The 26,553-nt window shown below is 33.3% G+C and overlaps 2 protein-coding genes across 2 annotated transcripts in view; both read right to left on the bottom strand.

The window, feature by feature from the left end:
• Positions 1-6,260: 6,260 nt before the first annotated feature.
• LOC143233121 (neuron navigator 2-like) lies at positions 6,261-18,487 on the bottom strand. The gene is made up of 8 exons (XM_076469055.1): positions 18,300-18,487; positions 17,673-17,783; positions 16,593-16,697; positions 15,679-15,750; positions 14,840-15,036; positions 7,819-7,937; positions 7,428-7,628; positions 6,261-6,398 (listed from the first exon to the last, which is right to left on the bottom strand). The coding sequence occupies exons 1-8, from the start codon at positions 18,485-18,487 to the stop codon at positions 6,261-6,263; spliced, it is 1,131 nt and encodes a 376-aa protein (XP_076325170.1).
• The window catches only part of LOC143222893 (uncharacterized), a 198,753-nt gene continuing 190,534 nt past the window's right edge, over positions 18,335-26,553 (bottom strand). The window contains exons 18-27 of the mRNA XM_076450040.1: positions 26,428-26,536; positions 26,130-26,275; positions 25,599-25,786; positions 23,057-23,210; positions 22,527-22,686; positions 20,989-21,095; positions 20,311-20,400; positions 20,100-20,193; positions 19,532-19,606; positions 18,335-18,471 (exon numbers count right to left, since the gene is read on the bottom strand). Of these exons, the coding sequence (XP_076306155.1) occupies positions 19,578-19,606; positions 20,100-20,193; positions 20,311-20,400; positions 20,989-21,095; positions 22,527-22,686; positions 23,057-23,210; positions 25,599-25,786; positions 26,130-26,275; positions 26,428-26,536 (1,077 nt within the window). The 3' untranslated portion in view covers positions 18,335-18,471; positions 19,532-19,577. The remainder of the gene's footprint in view (positions 18,472-19,531; positions 19,607-20,099; positions 20,194-20,310; positions 20,401-20,988; positions 21,096-22,526; positions 22,687-23,056; positions 23,211-25,598; positions 25,787-26,129; positions 26,276-26,427; positions 26,537-26,553) is intronic.

The raw sequence follows: 26,553 nt of genomic DNA, 5'->3' as shown, positions 1-26,553 counted from the left end.
TTGTCTGCTTTTGGAGACTGTTGTCTTGTGTCCTTGTGTGGCTGAGAGGATATCCTGACTTAAAATCTTGCTGCCTGACTGAGCTGCACATTTAGATCCTTTTGAATGTAATTTTTCCTTTTCACAGTGAAAATACTTCTTCAATGGCTTCCACATGTCCAATATTCTGTTGAGGCACACCCCAAGTGTTAACAAGTTGTAGAACTTTTCTTGTTTCTTGGTCATACAATCCTTGAAACTCTTTGAAATGTTGTTTTTTGCTAGTACTATTGTCCAGAAAATAGTAGATATCTATCAATATATGAGAAACTGAGCAGGGCAGTTCTCTGGAAGCTTTCTGGGCAGCAATATTCATGAGGTGACAGGCATAGCCCATGAAGTAAATGCTAGGCTGTCGTCTTGAGATGTGTCCCATCACACCTTTACCTATACCAAACATAACTGAGGCATTGTCTGAAGAAAAACTAAGACAGTTTTCCAATGGAATTTTCCTCTTTGTCAGTTCGTGGTCCAAAAGCTTGAAAATATTCTCTCCCGTTGAAGCTTCTTTCCATTCCATCATTGTCAAAAAAAAGAACAAACAATTTTCCAAGCAAAGGGTCAGGATATCGTACAACCACTGGATACAGTTTTGAGTCATCCATGTCTATGGATCCATCTGTGGCTAAACTGTAATCACTGTTAGTAAGTATGCATGAAATCATTTTGTCATCTACACAGCCCAATACTTGTACAATGACTGTAGTTTTGGTTCTAGCACAGCCATATTTTTTTGCTATATCAGAGTCTGGGAACATTTTTCTGAAGAGATGTCCTGCATGATCGGCTACAGCTAGGTGTTAAATTATGAGTAATGGTGAATTGCGTGAACATTACTTCTGTATTTATGGTTTCATATTCTGAATTCTTACTCATAAATGTCGTGATCTACATCGTTTTTGTCTTTGCCTCAGCCTTTTGTTGATGAGATGCCAATTTTGTATGTCTGGAACAATCGTTTATCTGCCATGCGCCACAGAAAAATCAATGTGACAAACTGTACAAAACACGTGACTGACTTTTGATGCAATGACCAGATATTTTGCACTATACTCTTTCCTAAATTTTTTATTCACAGTTTTAGTCCTTTTAGATTTGCCAGAAACAAGACAATCTGGTGAATGAGGCCTCTTTTTTTCCATCTTGTGAACGATCGCATTGGTGTTTCTATGCTGCTTAGAAAACCAGAAACACCCATCTACGTGAGCACTGATTGGCTGACAATCACTGATGACATAATTATGGATTTCCTGCACCGCACTCAAACTATTGGTAGACATGTCGGAGATACAAATATTTTTTATTATTTCAAGCGCAAATATGATTATCGCAAGTAGCCATTTGGACTGTGTCTTTTATTTATTATCAATATTTATTTGTATCTCGCTAGAAATTTTCTTTTCACCCCTTTCAAGCCCTGGGGGAACAATTTATCACTTTGTTGTGTAAGCCTATATGATATATAATAATTTGGGAGTTGCAACAAGTCATAATATTTGTCTGTATGAGCATATAGTCGTAATGTATACACCAAAATCATAATGATTAAGCTCAAATCATAATGGTTGGCATCTCTGGAACCATTGGTGCACCATAAAAGTGAAGGTAAAACCCTCTTATCAGAATAGAGTTGGCAATGGTTGTCATTGATTAACTGCCTTCCTTCTGGTCTATTAGTACAAAATTAAGGTGTATGTAGATAACCTTTTTTTGTAGTTTTGTATGAAAGTTCTGAAACAAATATTTTACTTTTTATTATTCAGTTTTTTTAATTTAGCTTTTATTAACATTTTTTAAGCAAACACATTAATTTAGATTTGTTTTTAATTGAAATTTGGTTTACTTTGTATTGTTTTGAGGTGTAATTCCATTCTTAAATAGAGAATGCTTTGGTTTTATGTTATTCTGTGTAAAGTTTAGATTTATTGCAGGAATCTAAAGTGCATCATATGTGCAATGATTGTAAAGATGTAAAAGAAGTTAGCTTGTAAAATTTATAAACCAAAATGATGGGCAGTTATTGTCATGACAAAATCAGGGAAAAGATCTGGCTAGATTGATTGAAACCACTCTTAGCGATGGATAATGGCTTATGACAAGTACTTTATGTTGAATGAATGTCTGTACAAAACTATAATGCCATGACAGTATATTATTTCAAGTATTTTATATTTAATACACACTTATTTTTATTAGGTTTTTAAGCAAACAATTGAACAGGTATTAAAAAAATCTCTTTAATAAACATTTTGAATACTAGCTAAGTCTTTTTTTTTTTTCTTTATCATATTATGAGTGTTAAGTATATTATTTTACATTTAACTTGGAATAACACAGGTCAAACATTTTTATTATGTACTGATAAAAAAATCAAATTTACTGTATATAGTATACAAGATTTATTTCAATATTTTTCTAATGAATATCTGAGCCACCATTACTTCATTTCACCATTCCAAGTTAAAACAAGGAATATTTAATGAAGATTTTTTTTTTTTATCCTTACAAATTTTGAAAAAGTAATATCCCTTGAAGCCTGTGTCTCAGTACCTGCTGGAATGTTCCTGACCTTTAATATAAAACTGACTTCTCGTTGATAATTTATCTGGAACTTTTGCTGTAACAATTGATTAAAACTAAGATAAAAAAAAACCTTAAGCCACTTTTAAAAACAGTTCTAGTTTATTTACAAAATAGTACAAGATATTTACACCATACACAAAAATAACAGAACTCCAGCACAACAAATTATGGGTGCATATTTGCACAATTATCATATTTAAAACTTTATGGTGTAGCATAATGTTCCTAGCTTATTATATACCAAGCCAAGACCTTCACAGTAAACATCTCATTAAGAGTACATTTTCTACAGATATGTATGTTCTTAAAACTATTGATAGTAACTTAGTTGTACATATTTTAACTGACAACATCTTTGGCTTGACTCCAATATTTTCTTTATTTACATCTAGTTTAAACATTCTGTATAATATAGGGAAGAAAGAAGCTTACAAAATGTAATTATGTGTACTTTAGACTGCTATTTGCCATTAGAAACTTTAGTACATTATTAATTACATGGTTACTGTAGATATCTGAAGTGGAACATTAGTAACAATTTCCATAACTACTTTAAAAGAAACATTTATACAGGTCAAAGCTTTCCCATTGATACGTTTGGCTCTTCATTACGTACAAGTTGCAAGTACACACAATGACCATTGACCTTTTTTAATGTTAGATTTCAGGCATTTCCCTTTTTAAATATAACACTTTTTCCATATGCAGGCAACACAAACTTTTTCATCATATGTATTTATAATTCCTTTAATACATATAGTTACTTTGCTCATTTAATTTTTCATCCGATCTTTGTTTTTTTTGTGACATTAATGTTTCCATATGTATATTCTACAATGTTGCCAAGTCTCATGAGAAGAAGAAATGGCACTTCAAAACTGATGTTATATGGCTTACCTTTAATATGATTTGTAGGGCTCATTTGGAATACATGTGGGTGAGCCAGAAAGTTTGGAATTGTGGGTTTATATATTAATTGAAAAGGAGTGGGAGAGGATGATTCTAAAATTATAATTAATAATGTGATGCTTAGGCTATTCATTTACCCAGTTAAATACTAAAACATTTCAAACAACCATTGTTGTTATAAGCTATTACAAAAAACAACAAATAATCAACTTGTAAAAAAGCCTCAAAACCCATTAGTCTCAAAATTAAAAACAAAAACAATTTCTCTTATAAGCAGAATTGACTTATTTAATGTAACTTTTTTATTTGAAAATCATTAATAATTACTATTTAAGTTACTGAAAGAGAAAGTGTGGAAATGCCTAGAAGTAAGCAAGTAACCTATTTCATAAGAAAATACTTGAAAGATTGTAAAAGATAAATATTTTAAGGTGCATTGTGCAAAATGGATAAATCAAATCACCCAGCACATGCTTAACATTGCATCATTTAACTTGAAAAACAAAACAAAATGCAAGTAAAAAATGAACAAGTATGTTACAATTAGTTTATTACCCATTTGTTTTCATTGCACTTTTTGTAAGGTTTTGATTTAGTTTTGGTAAATACTAAAAAATATTCACAGAGCATGTTGTTCTTTGAAGAACACAAAATTGCAAGTTTGTTTAAACAATATTAATTTGTCACATTAACACAATTGCTAGTGTTATAAAGTGCCCATCAAATAACTATGAAGTTTATTAAAATACCTCTTAATTGTTTTCTCTAAAACAATAGTAATGGTGTTTCTTAACAACCTTACTTAAGTGTGATCATAATGTTACTACATTTTTTTTAAACACCATTTTTCACCAGGTTGTACTGCTGTAACTGTACAATGACAGGCTTGAGATGTCCTGTTTTCAACATTTTAAATCACTAATCTCTACATAATGTTATCCATATTTAAACACTGTAAAAAAAAACGTTGATAATGTTCTAAGATTTTCACCCCAACAAATATACTTTGATATGTCTTTTTGGTTTTCCACAATCAAAGCTTTATACATAAACACAAAGTAAGGCAAGTTGTCACAGACAGAAAAAATTGTGCAAGTTTTTTTAAGGAAGAACAATGTTAAAGAATATCATATGAAAACTTTTCTAAGCTAGAATATTACAATATCACACTACCCAAGTTCATAAAACTTGAGTTATAAACTGAAAGCACATGAGTAGGAGAAATTTAGCATTTCTTTCCAGTAGACAGAACCACACATCCACTAAGTTCTGTAGTTGTTCTTAAATTTCTGATTTAATTTTATTTGTATGCAATGTGAACTGTCATAATTAACAGTTTATAATTTATTCTTTCCGAGTATTTATTTCACAAATTTTTCTGAAATTAGTTTCAATATAAAATTCTCAGTGAGAAAAGGCTAACTTCTTCCACTCCTTACTTGTATATATGAAAATCTAACCAACTTTACAAACCATACACAAGACTGTTCAGTAATAAAATGTAAATAATTTTATTTTTTAACAAATCCGTTCTATGTAAAATAAAGATATTTGGATATAATTGCCTATTCTATATGAATTATATCCCTTTTAATAAAAATGTTTATTGACTCTGTATTTTACAAAACATACTAAACTAACTGATTGACATTCATACAATGACATTTTGTTATACCTTTTATTACAATATTATACACACATGCAAAACAATTACTATCCATTTTTTTATAAAATTCTTCCATATAACAAAACCGTTTGTTTTGAAATTAATTTTTGATATACATTTTCATTTATAGTCAAGATTTTACAACTGATAACCACTGAAGGAATGGTAAAATTCCTTTGTTTAAAAACTTGTGTTTTTATCATCTTCAGTGTATTTATGACATTTTCTTCTTCATAAGAAAAACTGCCAGAAGGACAATAAACAAACAAATAGGGAAGATGTTTTTTTGCATAACACTAACACAGCAATGATTTTTTATTTTATTATTAAGATGTTTAGTATTTCTTTCTTATTAGAGCACCATTTTGTATTTTCCCAATAAAGGTTTCAAAATTCAAGTAAAATTGTAAGAAAAAACCCAGCAAATGTCAGTAAATACAAATTGTATGTGAAAACTTTTCCCATATAAAATGATTCTATCATTCAAATATGGATGCTAAAATAATTGTAACAATTCATGCAAACATTCACATTAACGAAATTTCAAATAAACTTCTGCAACATTTAATTAATACAAATACAATATTTTTCTTTGAAGTGACTGTTGCTCAAACTCTTAATAACATACAGATTGCTTTACTTTATTTGCATCTTTCAAATACAATGTCTAATCCTTAGATCAGGTAAGTTTGATTATTGTGATGTTTAACTTCAAAAATTGGGTGAAAATGCAAGAGAAAATTAAAAAAAATGAAAATAGTTTGGACTGCTTGCATTCCTAACATGTCAAAAAGAAGTTTTAAATAATTTTACAGAACAAAAGATATTAAGTTAAAAAATTAGTAATGGTGATTGGATATTATGGATATCTTTTTATAACATAATTTTTATAATGTTTCACATTCAACAATCTGTTTTCACATTGTTCTACTTTGACATAACTGGTTTTACAGGCTAAATATTCAACTACAAATTGCTAGACATAGAAAGGAGTAAAACTGACCAACAGAGACAGCACATTAACCATGAGGTGGTCATGTTACTTTCTTGATAACATAAGATATCACAATGTGGATTCAAGTCCTGTATTTAAAAGGTCTTCAGTACAAAGTCTACTACTGTCTACATCCGTTCCTTCAGTGTCATTGTTATGAGGATTGGAGTAGCTTGCTGCTTCCTGAAGTCTCATAAGCATGTTCAGCTAAACAGGATAAGAACATGAACTAAATAAACTAATAATAAGCAAAGCCACAAAGAATATCACTCATGTGACAAACATGGTCATTGTCACACTAAATAAACTGTACAAGTTCTACTCTCTAATCAACAGTTTGAGTTTGGAAGCCATTTTAATTTTACTTCACACTGCAAATATGGACTCAGCTTGGCCTAGACCAATTGAAAAAGACATTTAATCCCATGTTTAGTACGGTATCTTTACATTAGCTAAAATGTTTGTGTGGCATGGTTCAAAATGGTGGAAAGAGGCAACCTATGGGCCTAATACTAACATTGCTGGGTACCTTTTTTAAATATTATATAATATAGATATACAGTAACAGTGTATTTCTTCTTGTCTCAACTGCAGGTTAATTTCAGGATTGCTTGTATCTTATTATTGCAGAGAAACAATTTACAACTAATTAGTTTTCAACAGTATTTATAAATACAGTGTAATAAAAAGGCAACTCGTGACCATAATAACAGGAAGCATTTATTAAATGTTTCAGAAACTTTAAAATTCCATCACTTGTAATATAAAGGTATAAAACAAACAACATTTGTAATTACAACAAAAATATGATATAATGGTAATTAAACAATTTGAACATACCAAATAAAGTTTAACAAAAGACTTGGGCCTGGCATGGCTAGGTGGTTAGAGCCCTCAAATTTCAATTTGTGGGTATGAATCCCCATCCAACCAGAGAGACATAGGGGAGTTATAATGTTATGGTCAATTCCTCTATTCATTGGTAAAACAATAGCTCAAGAATTGGTAATGGGTGATGATTAATAGCTGCTTTCCCTCTCATCTTTCATTGCTAAATTAGAGCAAATAGTTCTCTTGTAATTGTGGAAGAAATTTAGTACAAACCAACAAGAGAACTATTTTGTATATTGCATATAGTACAGCTGAATATTACATTTGAACACATTCTTAAAGTAATTCCTTTGAGGGATAAAGTAACTAACCACACAGTGCTTTTACAAGTCTCTGAAAACTCACCAGAGGGTCTGCTTCCACCTCGCTGTGTGACGTAGGCATTTTTTTGGTTCCTACACTAGGAATAGGATAACCCTCATAACCAACATCTTCAGGACGAAGTCTGAGTAGTGGAGGCCAGTCTGGTTCACCTATTGAAAGCCATGGGTATGACTCTTGGACCCATTCAGTTGGATCTTCCCATGGAGATCTACGACCATAAAGCTATGTCCAAAAAGTTATAAAATACATATTTGAGAGCATTATGACACACTTTTAACATAAATAATAGTTCATACACTGAATTCTTTCTTTTGTCCATTTTAAAATTATTGAGAAGCCTAAGTGTAAATAAAAAAATCATAATTATTATTAAGCTACTTAAAACCACCATGTAGTCATATATTTAGTTTACCTGCAATCCTTCTCGTACAGCTTCCATTAGGTATGGTACAATGCTGTAATTCCATAAGTCTGTAAACCAAACCTGGGAACTAGCGACATTTATTGGGCATGACAGAAATAATCTTGGACCTAAAAAAATATTGAATAAAATTTTGATACACAATAATATAACAAACTTTTTAAATTCACACAATAGATTAATTTTTTCCTTGAAAACATGTCAAATACATTTTCTTTTAGGTTTAAAGAAATGGTTTGAACAGATGAATAAAACATATACATGAGGGAATAGATTGATTGATTGATTGATTTAGTGTTTTATGGCACAAAGCAGCGAGGCTATCAGCGCCAGACATTCGGTAAAAATGTAAAAAAAAAAAAAATAAATGTAGTAATAGACATAAATGGAAATGAAGGTAAAACAAAAAAGTATAAAACCAATGTTGACACCTAGTCTACAATGTTAAGATAGAAGGCAGAGTATAAGAAGTTGTAAGGTATTTACTCTAGCAAAAAAAGGTAATGATCATAACCCGCCAGGAAGATTAACAGGTAAGTTCAAGAACCACCATCAATCACCTGAAGTTGGCCTTTCCAGTCCTGGTTCCGGGTTATGTGTCATAGCAGCTATTATCAAAATGTAAAAGAATAAAAGTTTTAAAAGACACTCTGCAAAATCGTAATAATGAGTAGCCAAATGTCCAGTAAAAAGATAAAGTCAAGTAAATGGAGTAAAATTTGTAAAAGTAATTGAAGATGAAAGCAAAACGGCAATTAAAACAGAAAATGGCGTAAAAACCAATGTTGACATCCAGTCAACAAAGTTGTAAAGAACTACCTGTAGCAGAATGGTAATGATCGTAACCCGCCAGGAAGACTAACAGGTAAGTACAAGAACCAACGTCAGTCACCTGAAGTTGGTCTTTCCAGTCCTGGTTCCGGGTTATGAGTCAATATGGCCAGTACTAAAAAGTTAAGTAGTAAAAGTGTGAAATGATATGCAGCAAAAGTATAATAACAACTCGCCAGGATGACTAACGAGTAGTTTAAACGGATAGTTCAAACAGGAGCGTTAGTCACCTGAAGTTGGCCTTTCCAGTCCTGGTGCCGAGTTATTTAATGTTCTGGCCATTGTCCAATGTCAAATTGAAGGAGAGAGATTAAAACTGTAAAAAAGGAACCACAATTAAAAAGGTGTAATGAATAAATATGCAACACTTAAATGAGATTAAAAAGGTTAATGGCCATTAAAAAATTAAAAACATTATCAAGGTGGACAGAGTCACCATCACCAATAACTCTGTCCAATGTTACAGATTGACCCTGGGAAAAAATATGTTTAAAATATTGCCGTCGTTGAGAATTGTAACGATGGCAAGAAAGTAAAACGTGGCTGATAGTGATTTGAGTGTTACACAAACTACACATTGGTGCATCAGTTCCAGATAAAAGAAAATGATGAGTTAAAAAACTGTGACCAATGCGTAACCTAGTGAGAACAACTTCCTCCTTCCGAATTTTATGGAAGCTAGATGGCCAAAGTCCAATTTTGGGTTTGATTTGAAAAGTTTGTTGTCACGTTGCTCATTCCAAGTGGACTGCCAGCTGGCACGGAGCCGAGCCTTGAAGACAACACCATAGTCCATGTACGGAATAGGCATAGGAGTGATGGTGCTGAAACAGACATATTTAGCTGCCATGTCTGCAAGCTCGTTCCCACGAATACAAACATGGCCTGGTATCCAGAAAAACTGGATTGAAGTAGCTGCTAATGAGAAATGGGCCAGTCGGTTTCGAATATCAGCGAGAATAGGATGTGAGCTAACGTGTAGCGATTCCAAGGCAAGTATAGAACTAAGCGAATCACTATAAATAGTGCAGTTGGAGTACTGCTCAGCTGCAATATGATCCAGGGCAAGAGATATGCCATACAGTTCAGCAGTGAACACAGAAGCTGTAGAAGGGATTCTGCACGCAACTACTGCAAACCATAGCAGAGCCCACTGAATTACCTGATTTGGAACCATCTGTATAAATGGGAACTGAATGATTGTTTGAAAGATATTCATTGAATAAAAGACGGTACTTCCAATCTGGAGTATCTGCCTTTTTTAGGTGACTGAAAGAAAGGTCACATTTGGGGGCTGTAATAAGCCATGGTGGGATGGGCCGACCTGTGGAATCTGCAATGTTATCCAAGGACAGACCCAATTTATCCAACTGCTCCCGGATGTGAAGGCCAAACGGAGCAATGACAGATTGTCTGTTCTGAAAAAGTACTGCCCACCAAGGAAGGAAAACACATTTCCAGGTGGGATGCTTTGGTAAGGAATGAAGTTTCGAAGTATATTGTAAAGATAGTTGCAAACGGCGAAGGTGTAGAGAAGGTTCATGAGATTCAATGTATATACTTTGAACTGGAGAGGTACGGAAAGCCCCAGTGCAAAGTCGAAGTCCTGGTGATGAACGGGTCCAGCATCTTTAAGGTCGGGGTCTGGCAGAGCCATAGACCACTGATCCATAATCGAGTTTCGATCTAATAAGAGCACGATATACCTTTAACATTGAACAGCGATCTGCCCCCCAACTGGTAGAAGAGAGAACACGGAGGATGTTCAGTGCTCTTGTGCATTTGACCCGAAGCTGCTTTAAGTGTGGTATAAAGGTCAGTTTACGATCAAAGATAAGCCCCAAGAACTTGGTCTCCGGGACCACTGGCAGCAAAACTTCACCGATATGAAGTTCAGGATCAGGGTGAATACCCGTCGACGGCAAAAGTGCAGGCATACAGTTTTGGAGAGAGAGAAATTAAAGCCGTTCGCCAGAGTCCACTTCCGTACACAATTGAGGGCGGTTTGTAGTTGCCGCTCAATATATCTCATGTTTGATGACTGACATGAGATGTGAAAGTCGTCGACATACAGCCCATTCGCAACAGTGAGAGGGAGTTGTTCAGTGATAGCATTTATCTTTATACTGAAGAGTGTAACACTCAATACACAGCCTTGAGGGACTCCAAGTTCCTGTACAAAAGAACGGGAAAGTGTCGAACCCACACGAACTTGGAATCTCCTGTCCATTAAAAAATTTTTAATAAACATGTGGTGGAGTGCTGTCGTTGGAACCCACACTGGGTGGGCGAGAGGAGGTTGTTTGATTCAAGGAACCAAACAAGACGAGCATTAACCATCCTTTCTAATGTCTTACAGAGACAGCTCGTCAAAGCAATTGGATGGTAGTTTGAAGGAATCTTGGGATCTTTCCCTGGCTTAGAGAAAGGTAAAATAATAGCCTGGCACCAGGCATCAGGAAAAACATTCTCCTGCCAGATCCGGTTGAAAACAATCAGAAGGACATCAAGAGAAGCAGGAGATAGATGGTGCAGCATGTCATAATGAATATCATCAGGTCCAACAGACGTACTAGCAGACCGATGAAGGGCCATTTTTAGTTCCACCAGGGTAAAGGGACAATTATAGTCAAAGAAACAGTCAGTTCGAAAGGAAAGAGGTGATCGCTCTGCCCGAGTCTTGATGGCCAGGAAGGTGGAGGAACAAGCAGAAGTGCTAGATACCCGCAAAAGCTTTCACCTAGAGTGTTAGCGATGTTCGAACATCAGTCACCTCCTGACCATAAGAGAGTAAGATCGAGAGGGGATAGAATTGTAGTGTCCATTAACCTTTCAATCCTGTCCCATATGATCTTGGAACTGGTGGTAGAAGATATACTGGTTGTGAACTTAATCCAAGATTCCTTCTGGCTGTGACGCCTTACCCACCTAGCATGTGCACGGCCCGCTGGAAAGCAACCCGGTTTGAAAGTGTGGGATATCTACGAAAAGTATCCCAGGCCCGCTTTTGAGCCTTCCGTGCTAAGTGGCAAGCAGGATTCCACCTCGGACGAGGATATCGTGGAAAACATGTCGAGGTTTTAGGAATACACTGAGCAGCTGCATGTGTAATACAGTCAGTTACCACTGCTACACAGTTGTCTATTGATGGCTGATTTACGATGGCAGGATCAAGTTCTGCGAGAGCAGTGAAAGTGGACCAGTCTGCCTGATCCAGCTTCCACCGGGCACGCTGGTAGGGTGGCATCGACCACGGCCAGTCTCTCTCAAAAGGATCGGAAAATGATCACTGCCTAGTGGATTACTGTCAACACTCCATGAAAAATGGAAGAATAATGAAGGGGAGCAAACCGAGAGATCAATAGCGGTAAAGGACTGACTAGGTGCATAAAAGTAAGTGGAAGAACCAGTATTGAAAAGAGAAAGATTGTGATCAGAGAGCATCTGCTCTACAGATCGGCCCCTCCCATCAATAATAGCACTTCCCCAGAGGGGATGATGTCCATTAAAATCCCCTAGGACTAGAAATGGAGACGGCAACTGTTCAACAAGAGCATCAAGATCTGATTGATCATATGTCTTTCCAGGGGACAGGTACAGAGAACAAACAGTGATGGTATGACCCAAGGAAACACGGATGGCTACAGCCTCCAAGGGTGTGTTGAGTGACAAAGACAGGGTGGGCACGTGTTGATCAACCAACAGTGCCAACCATCCATGTACTCGACCATCACACAACCTGTCATTTCTGTACAGAGAAAACTGCCGAATGGAGACAGTATCAGCAGTTTTGAGAAATGTTTCTTGTAAAGAAAGACAAACAGGATGGTAGGAAGCAATCAGCGTTTTGATATCATCCAGATTAGAACGTAAACCTCGACAGTTCCATTGTATCAAGGTGGCCATTTTTAAGAACGGGTAGGTGAAGTGGCTGGAGAACCCTTCGGTTTATGACCACGTCTTTTTTCTTTACTGTCTTTAGTCGGAGGAGGTCTATCAACCTCCATGGATCCTGCTCTGTGTCAGGTGGGCAGGTTTTGGTTATTGGAAGGGGAATCCAGTGACTGAGGACGCGAACGAATAATTGTTTTGTCTCTTGTGGTGGGAGAAAAAGATGTATCAGAAGAAATGCCTGTATTTGAAACTGAAGGACGTGGATCTTGAGGTTTGTTGGAAGGTATGGGAGGAACAGAGATAGGTGTGGAAGTCGATTCATCAACCTTTTTAACCACGGAGGTCAAAAGGCTTTTCATTTGTTTTGAAAACGATTCTCTTGGAGGCACAGAGAGATCTGTCTGCACTCCCACTGTAGTTGTGGAATGAAGTGCAGCAGTATATGTCCGAGATGGAGTTGTGGACAGTAATTTCCGAGCCTCAGGATAACTAATGTTATGTGTCGTTTTCAAACGCTGCACCTCTTTTTCCTCCAACCATTTTGGGCAAGAATGAAAGTAAGAGGGGTGAGAACCATTGCAGTTTACGCAATGTGGATTCATGTCACAGTCATAGGCATCGTGGTCCCCTTGCCTCCACAACGAGCACATGTCAGGAAACCACGACAGGATGTCTTTGAGTGGCCGAATCTCTGACATTGGAAACATCGAAGAGGGTTTGGTATGTATGGCCGAACCCTGCAAATGAGATAACCTGCCTTAATGGTGGCAGGTGCACGTGGTGAAGTAAATGTTAAAACGAGGGTATTTGTTGGCAGTGTAATTCCATCTTTGCGAGTGGAGATGCGCCTTACTGCAGAAACTCCTTGAGTGGAGAGACCAGCGAGAATCTCTGACTCAGGAACGTTCTTCAAATCCCTTTCAACAATAACTCCCCATGACGAATTCAAGGTAGCATGGGGTGTAACCTCAATAGGTATATCCCCAATTGCCTTTGAATTCAAGAGGAGTTCACTGTGTTGGAATGTGGATGTTTCAACCAATATGTCACCAGATCGAAGTTTCTTTACTGATTTTGGAGAGCCAGGAAGTCCCTCTAGTCCCTTTTGAATAAAAAAAGGGGACATTTGCCCTAAAGGTTTTTCCGAAAAGAGAATGTAATATAAGAAAATGAGGTACGTGTGTTACTGATGTTGAAGATTGCTGTTCTGAGTATTCAAGACGTGGTCGCTTACCCATTGACTGTTTTTTTACAATTTTATTTAAATTTTTTAGAGGATCCATAGGAAAAAGAAAAAATTTCGGTACTCACTGACCCCACCCACCATGGAGCCCTACAAGGGGACGCACTACAAAGTCACGCAAGGACAATGCAGCAACGCCAGGGTTTCGTGAGCACTATACCCAAACACCAGCATCAGGCACAATGTCCACAACACCCGTTGAGAACTTCCAACACTGGTACTTGGTTGACTCTAGCCCAAGTGGACCAGCCGATTGACCCAAGGGGGGCCACCCAAAGGCCGCCCGTCTACAGGAATTCGAGGCCAAAGTGGTGTGTTAGGGTTGGACCCCTCAACCACCAGGATCCTCTCCTCCCCTTCACGGGTCGCCACGCACGGCAAACACGTGGGTGGATGTTTAGATCCCAGAGAAGGTAACCAGATAGAACAGAACCTTCCCTGGGAGGTCCCCTCACCACGTACAGGAATCCACACCGAGGGGAGAGGGAATAGAAGATTGGCAAGTAAAGAGATCAGTAAAAACATTAATAAAATACTCTCCACCACTCTTACTGTATTTTACTGGTACCAAAAAACTCAATGAAAGAAACTGTAAATAGTTGAAATTGAGTTTTGAAGTTTAACACCAACCACAAATCTTTTCAACATGAAAATATAAGAACTGTACATCAATCCTTCTGGCTATAAAGTTGAGAGAACACGAACAGTCATCTCAATTTGATAAAATAAACAACATTAGGTAAAAATATTATTATCCTATAAAACAGATTTGATTATATCAACAGGAGCACAAGTGTTGGATAGATGTTTAAATGACATTATGAAGTACAGGAGGATGGTGGACAATCATGAACTCACATAAAAGACATTATTAAAGAAAATTGTCTTTATCATGGAAGGAGACAAACTACTTTGAAGTATCAACTGTAACTGTGGGGAAGAGATGTAATAGTCATGAAGACATTATACTTCTATAGCAAATATATATCGACATAAACTAGGTTCCATTTTTTGATGATTAACTAACATTAGAATCATCCTTACCAATGGTAACATCAGAAGAGCTATGAGTTTCCAGAAACTTGTTGAGGTGAGTCCACACTTTAGGCATCCAATCAATGATTTTGATGAGATCTGGATTGCGTGTTCCACTGTTCACTTCTATTTCTACAAGTTTCCTATGAAGGAATCTTCCCAAAAATCCTTTTACTGGTTCCATGTGATTTGCACATAGGACCCACCTAACAGGGGAAAAAAATTTTTTACACATGCTTGAACCAACAGAAGAAAAATTAATCAGAAAAAATTAATTTCTGAAACACACAAAGGCATAAAGATTTTTGTTGCCCCTAAAATTATTTTTGAACAATCACTATTTGAGTGAGGGAGCTTTTTGCCTATTACAACACCCATTTTAAAGTACTAATAAACAGAATTGGATGAAATCACTCACTGTTTATTTAAAATAAGAATACCATCAATACTATTGAAATTCTATTCAATATTGTGTTAACCATATACCATCATGAGTATAGTGCAATTTGTGTAGGTATGTTATAGACCCACAAGCAATTTGATGCATAAATAGTTTAGAAAAATCAACACAGTTCATCTGGACTCCATCAGTGTATTTACAATATAAAAATGTTTCTCATTCTAAAAAAAGAAACAATAGAAACAGATGCAGAATTTGGAAGCTTTAACTGAAAATAAGCTCTCAAAATCTAGAGGAACAGAATTACCTCATAACATGTCTGTTGTCTGCAGTCAACAGCACAAAATCATAACAGAATTGTAAATTATCCTGGACAAAAACTCTTAAACTTCTAGTAGTATTTAAAGAAGTTATCAAATGTATTTATTTTAGGAAATGGTGCTCTCACCTAAAGTTGTGATGCAGTTGAAGATTAGTGGTTGAGCAGGTAGCTTGGTTCATTGTTCCAATAATATATGGGCTATAAAAAAATTCACATAATAAGTAACAACATTTCTTTATTCTTTAATTTTACAAGTGAATTTCAACAATGTCATAAACAGGAAAGCCTTCAAGCACAATTTTTGTTTACAATTCACAACAGTAACAATCACGAAATATTGTGTCTCACTATGTGATGACTACAATTAAAAATTAAGGTACTTATTTATAAATGAAGTAAAATTATTTGCAATAAAAAATAGCAAATTAACTCACAGTGAAATGAGGGGCATTTGTATAAAAAAATGTAAACCCTTCATAGATCAAGCCTTGTACAAGCCACTATCAAACTAGTTTTAGTCACAAAGCTTGTCATTTCAAAGAAAGATTGGTATACTCACATTACTATAACTGATTAGATGCACCATTTCTTAAGATGCCAGCATAACAAACTTCATGAGAACACTCTTAAGATCTCAGTTCACAATTTTTACAGGAAATTTACTTTCAGTGTATTGGACAATGCTTAGGTGAAAAATATTTATTCAAACATTCGTTAGATATGTAAGAACTAATTTTAATATGCAAAATTGTGGTTTAAAGAAAACTCTCAAAATCTCTGCTCTTCAAACATTCATTATACATAATAATTATAATTTGTGCAAAGAAAACTATGAATATGGTAATTACTAGCAAAAATTACTGTTACATGGCTGATCAAATATTTAATATTATCAACACAAAATTATCTGCTATTTTAATTCTTTTAATATAATAACCCTGTCAAAACAAGAAATCAAGTAAATTTGTTGATATAATCCAGAGATTTTTTAAAAATACTGTCATGAAAAAGTCAAGATAATGACATGTAGAAGAACATACCAGTTCTGATACTTGGCACTAAGAAATCCATTGAAAACTTCACCCAGTGAACCAACATGGTGTAGGTTGTCAAGAATTATCACAGTTGGAAGGTCGGAACCATTACTACAATAAATGAATTATATATGTATTTATTATTGCTCTTTAGATATATTGTGCAGTTTATGCTCTTACTATAACCAATGTAACTCACATTAAACATATATCAAATCTTATTTTTACCAGTCTGATGTTCATCTGAATTCAAGCTGCAATTAATAAAATATTGTATTAATTATATAAACCAAATTTTTCTTTGAGATATAGTTAAGTTCTTAAGTATCAGAAATAACAAGAGACAAAAGTTTAATTTCTATATTGTCAAAGAAATACAAAATCTTATTTCATTTCAATAACTGTTTGTTTGCTTTGAATAGTTCAATAAAGGTACACCAGGGATATCTTTGCTAGCTCTCTTATTTTGAACTGACAGATTATAGGGAAAACAGCTAGCCTACAACACCCATTGCTATAACAATGAAGTCTAAGCCTCATCATTACTGCAACGAATAATCCCTAAGAATTACTTATCAATGCCACACTCATTATATAACTAATACTGCAATAAAACAACAGCACTATCAAATTATAGCTTGATAAACACAATATTAGCAAGAATGTCACAAAGAATATACACAATAACCTGGACAATATGACAGGTAGGTCTTTTGAGGACTTTTTCTAAGTAGCACTGTTACTGGGCTACTTCAACCTAAGAGTAACATTTTAATACCATTCTTATTGTTGTGCATCCACAGCACCAAAATGAAAATTGTTATTTTACAGCATCAGAATACAAAGCATGACTATCAGATTCACAATTATGCACAGTAGCCATTAGATCATGCTCAGACATTATTTGAATAAAAACACATCTCATATATTTTCCTTTAGAAAGAACTTATCTAAAGATTAAGGAAAGTTTTAAAGGTAAACTAATACACCAACTGATTACAGTACTGATTAATTAAAACTATGGTTAGAAACTTAATAAAAGTTAAAAAGAAATTATACTTTTTATCTAAGCATATTAAACCTCACCTGCTCTCACATTGTTCTGCAACATTGGACAAGTACTGTCGAAGTTCTTTGGCTGATTTGTGATCTACACTGAAAGTCGCTACAGAACCAGGACTCAACTCTTTACCACTCCTAGAGGGAGTTCAAAACATTATCTGTTACTTATTTTACAACAAACTGAGCACTAATAGAAACAATAACACTATGATGAAAATTGAAGTTGTTTTTTTAAACTAGTGAAGAAATACATAGAGAATATAACAAAACAAGCAAAAGAATGACTAACACTTAACAACTAAAGAGTTGTGAATAACCAAAACTTCTAGTTTTTTTCTTCTTCTGTAAAATATGGGCTCTTTGAAGACTTTACTCATTAATCGTAATATGATTTAACTCACCAAATAGTAATAAATGTCAAAAACATATGTTAAAGATGGAGGTATTGCAAGGTAGAGAGGAATTTTACCCAAGTAAGTATTAAATGGAGAACAAATGACATTGATTGAAATAGAGAAACAAATAAAACTTGTTCACAAGTCTTTGAGGTTATTTCTTTAAATATAAACTGTTATAAAATTAAAACATTTCACATGATGCGAGTTTATACTAAAATAGTTTCTTATCCAGTTAATCAAACTATACACTAACCTAAAGACAAGAAATTCAGCTAGTTTCTGAGCAAGGTAGGTCTTGCCTGTTCCACTAGGACCACATAAGATAATTCTTCTATGTTCTGATAACAATGAGACATATCGCTGAATTATTGACTTGGGTATGAGTGTTTCGAAAGCTAAGGCATCTACAGAACTTTGTTTTGCACCTAAAAGGAATGACATAATGACATAATATACTTCAATTACTACTTACTGGTTTAGGGTAAAACGACATAAAAGTTTAGGTGATCTAAGTCCATAAAGTTACTGCTTACACACTAAAGGGCAAATGATAAGTTTTTTTTTTTGTTTTTTTAATAGCACAAAGCTGCACAATGAACTAATTGCACTCTATCCACCACAGGGAATCAAACCCTGCATTTTAGTGTTGGAATTCCATAAATTTATTCTTTATTTAACAAAGTAATATACTATGTTATTTTATTTTAGAAGCTCAACTCTCATAATTTCATAGTAACAAAAAAGATCATCGAGTGTAAATATAATTAAAACATACAAAACATAATAATCATAATATAAATACCTTACTTAAAACACTAAAGCCAACTTGAGAATAAAAACTTGACACCAAAAATAACTATTGATATTTAATTGTGCACTTTGGCTCCTTAGTTCAAATTTTAATGAGAATGTTTTTTATTTTATTATCTTGTACATTCCTACTTTTCGTTTTCAATTTGGACTTCACTGATACAGCCACAACACTATTAAATTCCTTTTATGTTTTAAGTTAGCAATTTATCATAGGAGAGATCAATATCTTGAATATTGTTTAAACCAGTACTTCTCAAATGGATGAATGGTTCAACCCAGGGTTAAAAAGATCAAAATCATGAAGAATGAGCATTAACAATTATGCAACAAACTCAAGAGCAAAAAAGTCATTAGTTATTATTATTTATTCCAATTGTAGTCTGATGCGTATTTAAATCATAATAAAGAATATTGGATTATAATTTAGTATTTTTTATCTTTTTTTTTAAACTAGGATAAGTGAACTGTTGTGAAAATCTTATAGAGATGAATGATGTTGGAAAAATTTGAGAAGCACCAATATAAACTGCTGCAGTTTGTTTTGTATAGACTATGAAATATGACTAAGTAAACATAATGGTATTGAAATATTCACTTCTTTCTTGGCATAACAAGGAATAGTAAATTTTTCTAAAGGAAGTAGTTGCACAAAACACATAATATAAAGAATACCTTTTAAAGTAATATGTATCTGCATGTTATCTCCTATCAAGTACCCTCAAGGTAACAAATCTGGAACTTCTGCATCTATAATGAACAACACACAAAAGATAAATGATTGTACAAGAAAGACATCTAAAAGTATATTCTATGTCTAAAATGTGGGTAATAGTCTTATTCTGTTTCATAAAATTGATAAAGTTTGAAATATGTAATTATATTTGCATGTGAAATCAAAATTGCAGCACATGTAAAAAAGATCATCCTACAAAATATATATTTAACAATCCTTAAATATGAATTATATTACAAAACCAATTGCAAAAACAAACATGTATCCATTAATAGGAAGCCATAAAACAATATTATTGTTGATAAACATGCTCATGCAATAAACCTGGTCTTCCATACCAGGAAAGATTCCATTTTAAAATTATACACTTTTTTTTTCCTTTTACTAAGAATATGTCATTTATTTTAGATATTACTTATAAAACAAGTACACATCTCTTTCTAGTATTGAGATATTGATGGATAATATTTCTGAAGTTAGCAAAGAAGAAGAAAAAAAAGTATTTACCTTTTGAACGAACAACATCACCAACATGGTAGCTGAAAACACTTTCAGCATTTAAACCCAAATTGGAAACAGGATCTAACCTCAGGACATATTCCTGAGAGAGAGAGAGAGAGAGATTATATATATTTGAATTAACAGAGGATCAGAAAAACTGCATTAACTTTTATTGCCTATGATTGAATTACTGAGTTATACAGTTTAGATTTGTTACCTTGAATGCTCTTTTAACTATGTTGTCCAGCAAGTCCCATTTAGTTTTCCCACTTACAGAAACTGATCCTATAAAGACTTCTTGTGGGGGCTGCAAAAATAATACAATACTGGAGATAGAGCAAATAAATATACAAAATGTAAACATAAAATTAATGTTTGAAAAATATGTTTCAGAAGGCATACAAATTTAAATTAGATACTCTACTATATATAACTGATATTCTTTATGCTAGGTATTCTATTATACACAACGAATATTCTTATAGATAAATACTTTATTATGCTACTGATGTTCTTCAAACTACATACTATATTACACACAGCTAAGATTTCTCAAGTGAAATATAAATACTCTACTATATTGCTGATATCTTTCAAGCTAGATATTCTACTACAGACAGCTATTCTATGCTACTGATGCTCATAATCAGAATACAATAATTAATTAGTTTTTAAATGTCCACTTTAGAATATTTCATGATTAAGGCTTTCTAGTAATTTGTTCTCAAAATGCTTATAAAAAAATAACAAGTATTTTATGTGATGATTCATAAATGTATTGAAATGTTACTTGTATATTTAAACAAGCAAATAAAAATGGATTATTATTATGTTCATTCAATTCTTAAAGTAATTAAGTGGCTTGTAATATGAATAGATAAATTAAACAAATTACCTCAGCTTGTAATGCAACTTTTCCATAATCCCCATGGCAACTCAGATATGTCGAGATAGTGACTCTTTTCCCTTCTCGATCTGTTGCAGCATCATTAAGATACAAGTCTAGAATCAAAAAGAGAGTTAGAAACACAAGTCAAATAACATTGAGAATCTATCCTGTAACAACATACTGCAATTTTTTTATAGTTGAATGAGTTAAAATATACAAACATGGTATAAAACCACAAACATTTATCTGTTTTTTTATAAGACAATATTATTGGTCATAATGAGAACTGAAATATAAGCAAAAGAAATCAAAACAAATAATAAGAACTACTACTTCAATATTTTGACACAAATATTAAATAAAATTTGGAATATAACAATTATGACAAAATTTATTTAAAAATTACTGTTAGTGAGAATATAGATGTTCACAAATGCAGAAACAATATTCTAAGAAAATATTTCAGCTTGGCACTCTCTCTAATGATTAAAACATCCTAAACTGGTACATTTTGTTAACTGCTAAAATGAATACCAACATAAAAGAAAAATACTTATTAATTGTTAAAAGTCATGATGTTAATTGTAAAACAAAAAAGAAAAGGGGTGAATAGCCTATTTTAGGAGTTAGAAATGTTAATGTGTAAAAACAAGCCTTGTGTTAAAAAACAATCAAAATTTAAAGTTTGTTAAACAGTAAAGTAAATAATCAGTGATGTTGAGAAAACCCACTTGTAGAGAAAAATATATATTTCTAAAAACGGCTCGTTTGGTGTTCACTCCTTTACATAAAATATTTTCTCAACCCAAACAAGCCGTTTTTACATATAAAGTAAATCTTTAACTACTTAAAACTTGAGTACTTTATAAAAACAGGTAACAAATAAGATAATTTTGTTCTTTTAATTCAGTAATTTTAACAACAAAAAATAAGTCTTTGTAAACTGCCTCTAGCCTCATATTAGTTGTCTAGCTTAGTATGATATTTTTCCTGTTTTCTTTCTTATTGATTAACTCATACTCAATAAACTTTACTTAAATATACATATTTTTAGTCTTTTTGGTTTACAAAGGTAGCTTGGTTTGGTCAAAAGTTAATACTAATTTCTAAAAACTCATTTGACCTTATGATAACTTTTCATAACACAATTGATAAGAAGCCAATAAAATCAATGATTGATCCTACTACATATGTTTCAATTTAATTTCAAAAGTGAATACTTCAGTGATCTATGTATGTGTGGGTGCAACTTGTTGCAAGAAATACTTTAAAAAATCATTACATAGTACCTAAAGATAAAAATATTATTTATCTACTGATGTTTAAGCTCAGTGTCACTCATGACTGTAGATAATCTTTTTATATCATAACAAATTTTTATCTTTGACTCGAGCTTAAGTTTAAAAATTAGGTCTTACACACTTCATAATTTATAATTATATTCTCAGTCAAAGCAACTGTATTACCTGACTCTAAGGTAATATTAATACTGTCAGGAATGATAGCAAATAATGAGCGATAGTTTCTGATTTCCTGCTGCTTACCAACACTAGGGGCTACTGACTGTTCTGAGGCACTTAGTATTTTTTCTAGGCTCTCCACACTATTCCTGAATGGTATTGAGGTCTGAGATGAGTTTAAAGACTTACTGACCATAAGCCGCTGTAGTTGTTCATTATCTTGTTTTAGATTCATCATTTCATTCTGTAATTAATGGAATATAATAATTCACTTTCGTTGAAAATAATATCTTACAAATCTATGCTATATCTTGTGATATTCTAGCTTTCTGGAAGTTACACAATTATATTTCGTACAAAATGTGGATAAAAACAATGTTGGTATACAAATAATGCACATCATTTTATGAAAGCTTCATGAAACTATTACCTCACAAGATAACACTTCTTATGAATGGGTGTAACTTTCTGAGTGTTTTATTAATATAAGAAATGTATTTTGTGTGTGTTCTAATAAAACAAAATATTGATAAAGTGAAGAGCTTGTCAATGCATTTTACAGACCATTAATTACATTACTAAGCATGCTTAGAATGTCATTAAATGCAACTTACTTTCATTTTATTCACAGTATCTTTTAAACTTTCAAGTTGATGAGCTGAGGTTAAAGCTTCAAGACGAATATCCGTTAGAATCATGTCTTTCTCCCTCAACTGCTTTTTTAAATCTTTGACAATTTCTGGAGTTCTTTCTTCTTTTTCATAAAGGCTGAAAACATAATTGAGAAAATACATAACAAAATAATGATAAAATAAAGCTCTCATTCTACAGAAATAAAAATCACATGAACATATAAACTGAATTATAAACTTGCATCCTATATTTAAATAATGTTGCATGTGAATTTATTTGTTAACAAAATTCTTCCAAAGTTTTGTAGCTATCAAAACCAAATGGGTGGATTCAGATAGCTGAGAGGGTCCTTATTCATGCTAATGTCACCTCCTCTCCTAGCAAAGAGGCCAAAGATATACCAAAAAGGCCACCCAGTTATGATGAAACCAAGGAGTAGAATTAGAAAGTTGATAAACCTGATCCCTTGACACATGATTTTATATTAATGGCCCTTCTTAGGATCTTATAGATGCCATGATTGAAATTGTTAATAACCTCCACTCACAAGCTAGTAAAACCAAACTAGATGCACATGCTCAGGTACTACAGGCATGTACACTCAAAACTTTTTTTTTCTGGGAGGTAACTATAAAATAACTGGGAATAATGGAGAAGCTTGGCGAGATCAATAAATCAGCTCTTCCATGAATTATGAGGAGGTCTAAATAGATGAGCATTACTTACAAAACATATTGTCAACACGCTGATAATGAAATACAAACTCAACCTATTTTCAATCATAAACTAAAGCTTCACACTACATTAGAATAAGCTTCTAATTTATGGGTAAATAACTAACATTCCTTATTAAAGACCAGCCATGCAATGGTTAAAAAAAATAATTAAATTTCAGGTATCTAATGATTCTCAATAACTGTTCAGCTTGTAATATCATCCATTACAGTTTGTAAAAGTAAAACCACCTTCACCACAAACCCACCTTAAATATTTTGTCCAATAAAATTTACTGGCCACTTTACTAAGACTTCTAGTTAATTATAACTTAGACTATCTTTTGCTTCTTTTATAGATTCCAGAAAAAATAAAAAGCATATAGTTTGGTTATAATCCATTTGTTGAAGAGAATGGTTTGTAATTAGCAAAGGATTATGGTAGCAAATGAAATGTTCAAGTTAATCTCAAAGATGATCAATAAGAAACAGATCTAGTAACTCTCATGCTGTGTGAATCAATTATGGACAATATTAGCATGGAGGGTTGTTGCATATTTCTCTTTGAAAAACCCTTGTTCAAAAGTGTTGAAATACAGCATTATGGGCATGATATCTTTCCTGTTTTAATCTGGTATAAGCAGTTTTTGGATTAATTGTTGGCTGCTATATGTGCGTTTTAAATATCTTTTTCACAGTGTAGTTGGAGACAGTTGATAACACTTCTCATCATTGTTGAAAGTGATACCTATTAAAGCTTGACAAACCTGTCCACACATCTATTATTTCTGTCTATGTTTTTAAATGCATCTCTGGTGAAATATATTTTTCCTGGGATCCAATAATATTAAAACTGACTCTTTATAATCAGCTAGTGTTAGGAACCAAGATTGGCAAAATATGTATTAAAGATACTTTGAACTCTATAACACTGATTTGAGAACTCATATGTGCCTTTACAAGCAGACAGTACCCAGGTTTTTCCAACAAAGTACTATTATAATGGCTTTAATCCCAGTGTGACTCTAGGTATTAATGGAAATATTTCATTTTTACATTTTATACACAGTTAGGACTTCAGCTTCATCACTTAACCAACTTCAGAAACAAAAAACTTCATACATTAATACTGGTCTTGTTATCTTAATGTCATCTTGGCCTTTATGAATAACAAGGACATTAAACTTAACCAAGTTCTGCCAACAGCATAAGATTTTAACATTTAACAATAATAAGAATAAAAATAATAAAATAAAATCACATTTTAGAAGAAAGCAGTAGAAGAACAGTTTGAACCTTAGTGAGTTTAACTTACATAAAATTAGGTTCTGATAGCAATAAGGCATTCACACACTGATATCCAACAGATAAATTTACTTATCCATAAAATGCAAGTTCAAGACTGTTAAGTGAAGAATAAATCACACACACAGCAAATGAAAAACAAGTAAGTAAATAAAACAAATCTTTATTCATAATATTGAGTCAATGATGTACTTCTTTAACAGCCAGCCTAAACTGGCACAGAAAGAATTATATCTTACTGCACTTTGAAGTCAAATAAATGGATACAAGAATGGTTTCTTAATCTACACATTATGTGCATTAATGACTATTTAACTCTTTGAAAACACATTCAAGGGAGAAAGCTCTCAACTCATATAAAATTGTAAAAATATGAATCACCTCTTGAGATTGACTTGCCCTGCCCTAGTGAGTAGATAGAGACATGCAGCCAAAGTTAGACAGGTTTGTACAAGCAGAACATGCATACAAACATTTTAAATAAAACTAAACTGGTTACACTTACGCTGACGACGAATGAGAAGACTTCAATGACTGGCCTGAAATACCACCATTCATTGGATGAGGACCTAACAGAGGAGAATTTGGTGTAGAAGAATCTGACTGGATATTTTTCAAATCCTCAACGTCTGATACTGAACCATTTTTGTTCTTTTTACTTCGAGAAAAAGCCTTACTGAAGGAACTGCGCAGCTGTAATAAATGATCCCACAAATTTTTCAAATAAGTATTTAGAAAGTTTTGTTTTCAGTCATAAGGTATTCTGTATAAAGTTCAAGTAAAACATTACATTTTGGTTGTTTCTAAAAGATCAAAAAGCAATCACCCTATGTGAAGTCACCTGCTGTGGCACTATTTCTTAATGAAACAAGTAACTGATAGCAGTATTTTATACATGATTAGGCAAAAGTTACTGTGAATGCATTCAACATTTTTATATCCAAATAACTTGTGAAGTAGATGTGAAATGGTTACCACAACACTTGAAACGTTTTTTATCCATGTGTAAAAATTCATAGGTATGTTATGAACTAACCCAGCCTTTCTTTTTCTTCTTTCCTTTACTTCCAGTAATATCAGATCTTATAGAACTCCCACTTGTTGCACTGCAAGCGCTTGATTGGGAATTTACGCTTGAAACAGAATCAGTTGATAATTGCCTTGACATTTTACCTTGCATAGCTGAAAATAAACACGTTGTATAAGTAAACCAAAAAAAAAAACATCTTAGTTCTTCATGATTTATACATACAATAGCTAAAGATTCAATATTCATACCTGATTTACCATTTTTTAATAATTATTATATTAATGAAATATCAATGTAGTATTACTTCTTTGAACTGCTTGCATTGACTGTAACGCCATCTTGGTAAGACCAGCTTCTGCACTTTGCTTTTTTAGAGCCTCTATAGTGTTTCGTAGTTCACCAAGTTCAGAGTCCTGTTAAAAATAATCCG

The sequence above is a fragment of the Tachypleus tridentatus genome, chromosome 1 (genome assembly GCF_004210375.1).
Source record: "Tachypleus tridentatus isolate NWPU-2018 chromosome 1, ASM421037v1, whole genome shotgun sequence".
NCBI classification, from domain to species: domain Eukaryota; kingdom Metazoa; phylum Arthropoda; class Merostomata; order Xiphosura; family Limulidae; genus Tachypleus; species Tachypleus tridentatus.
Note: the sequence above shows the minus strand (reverse complement) of the source record. Positions and strands in the feature narration are given on the sequence as shown.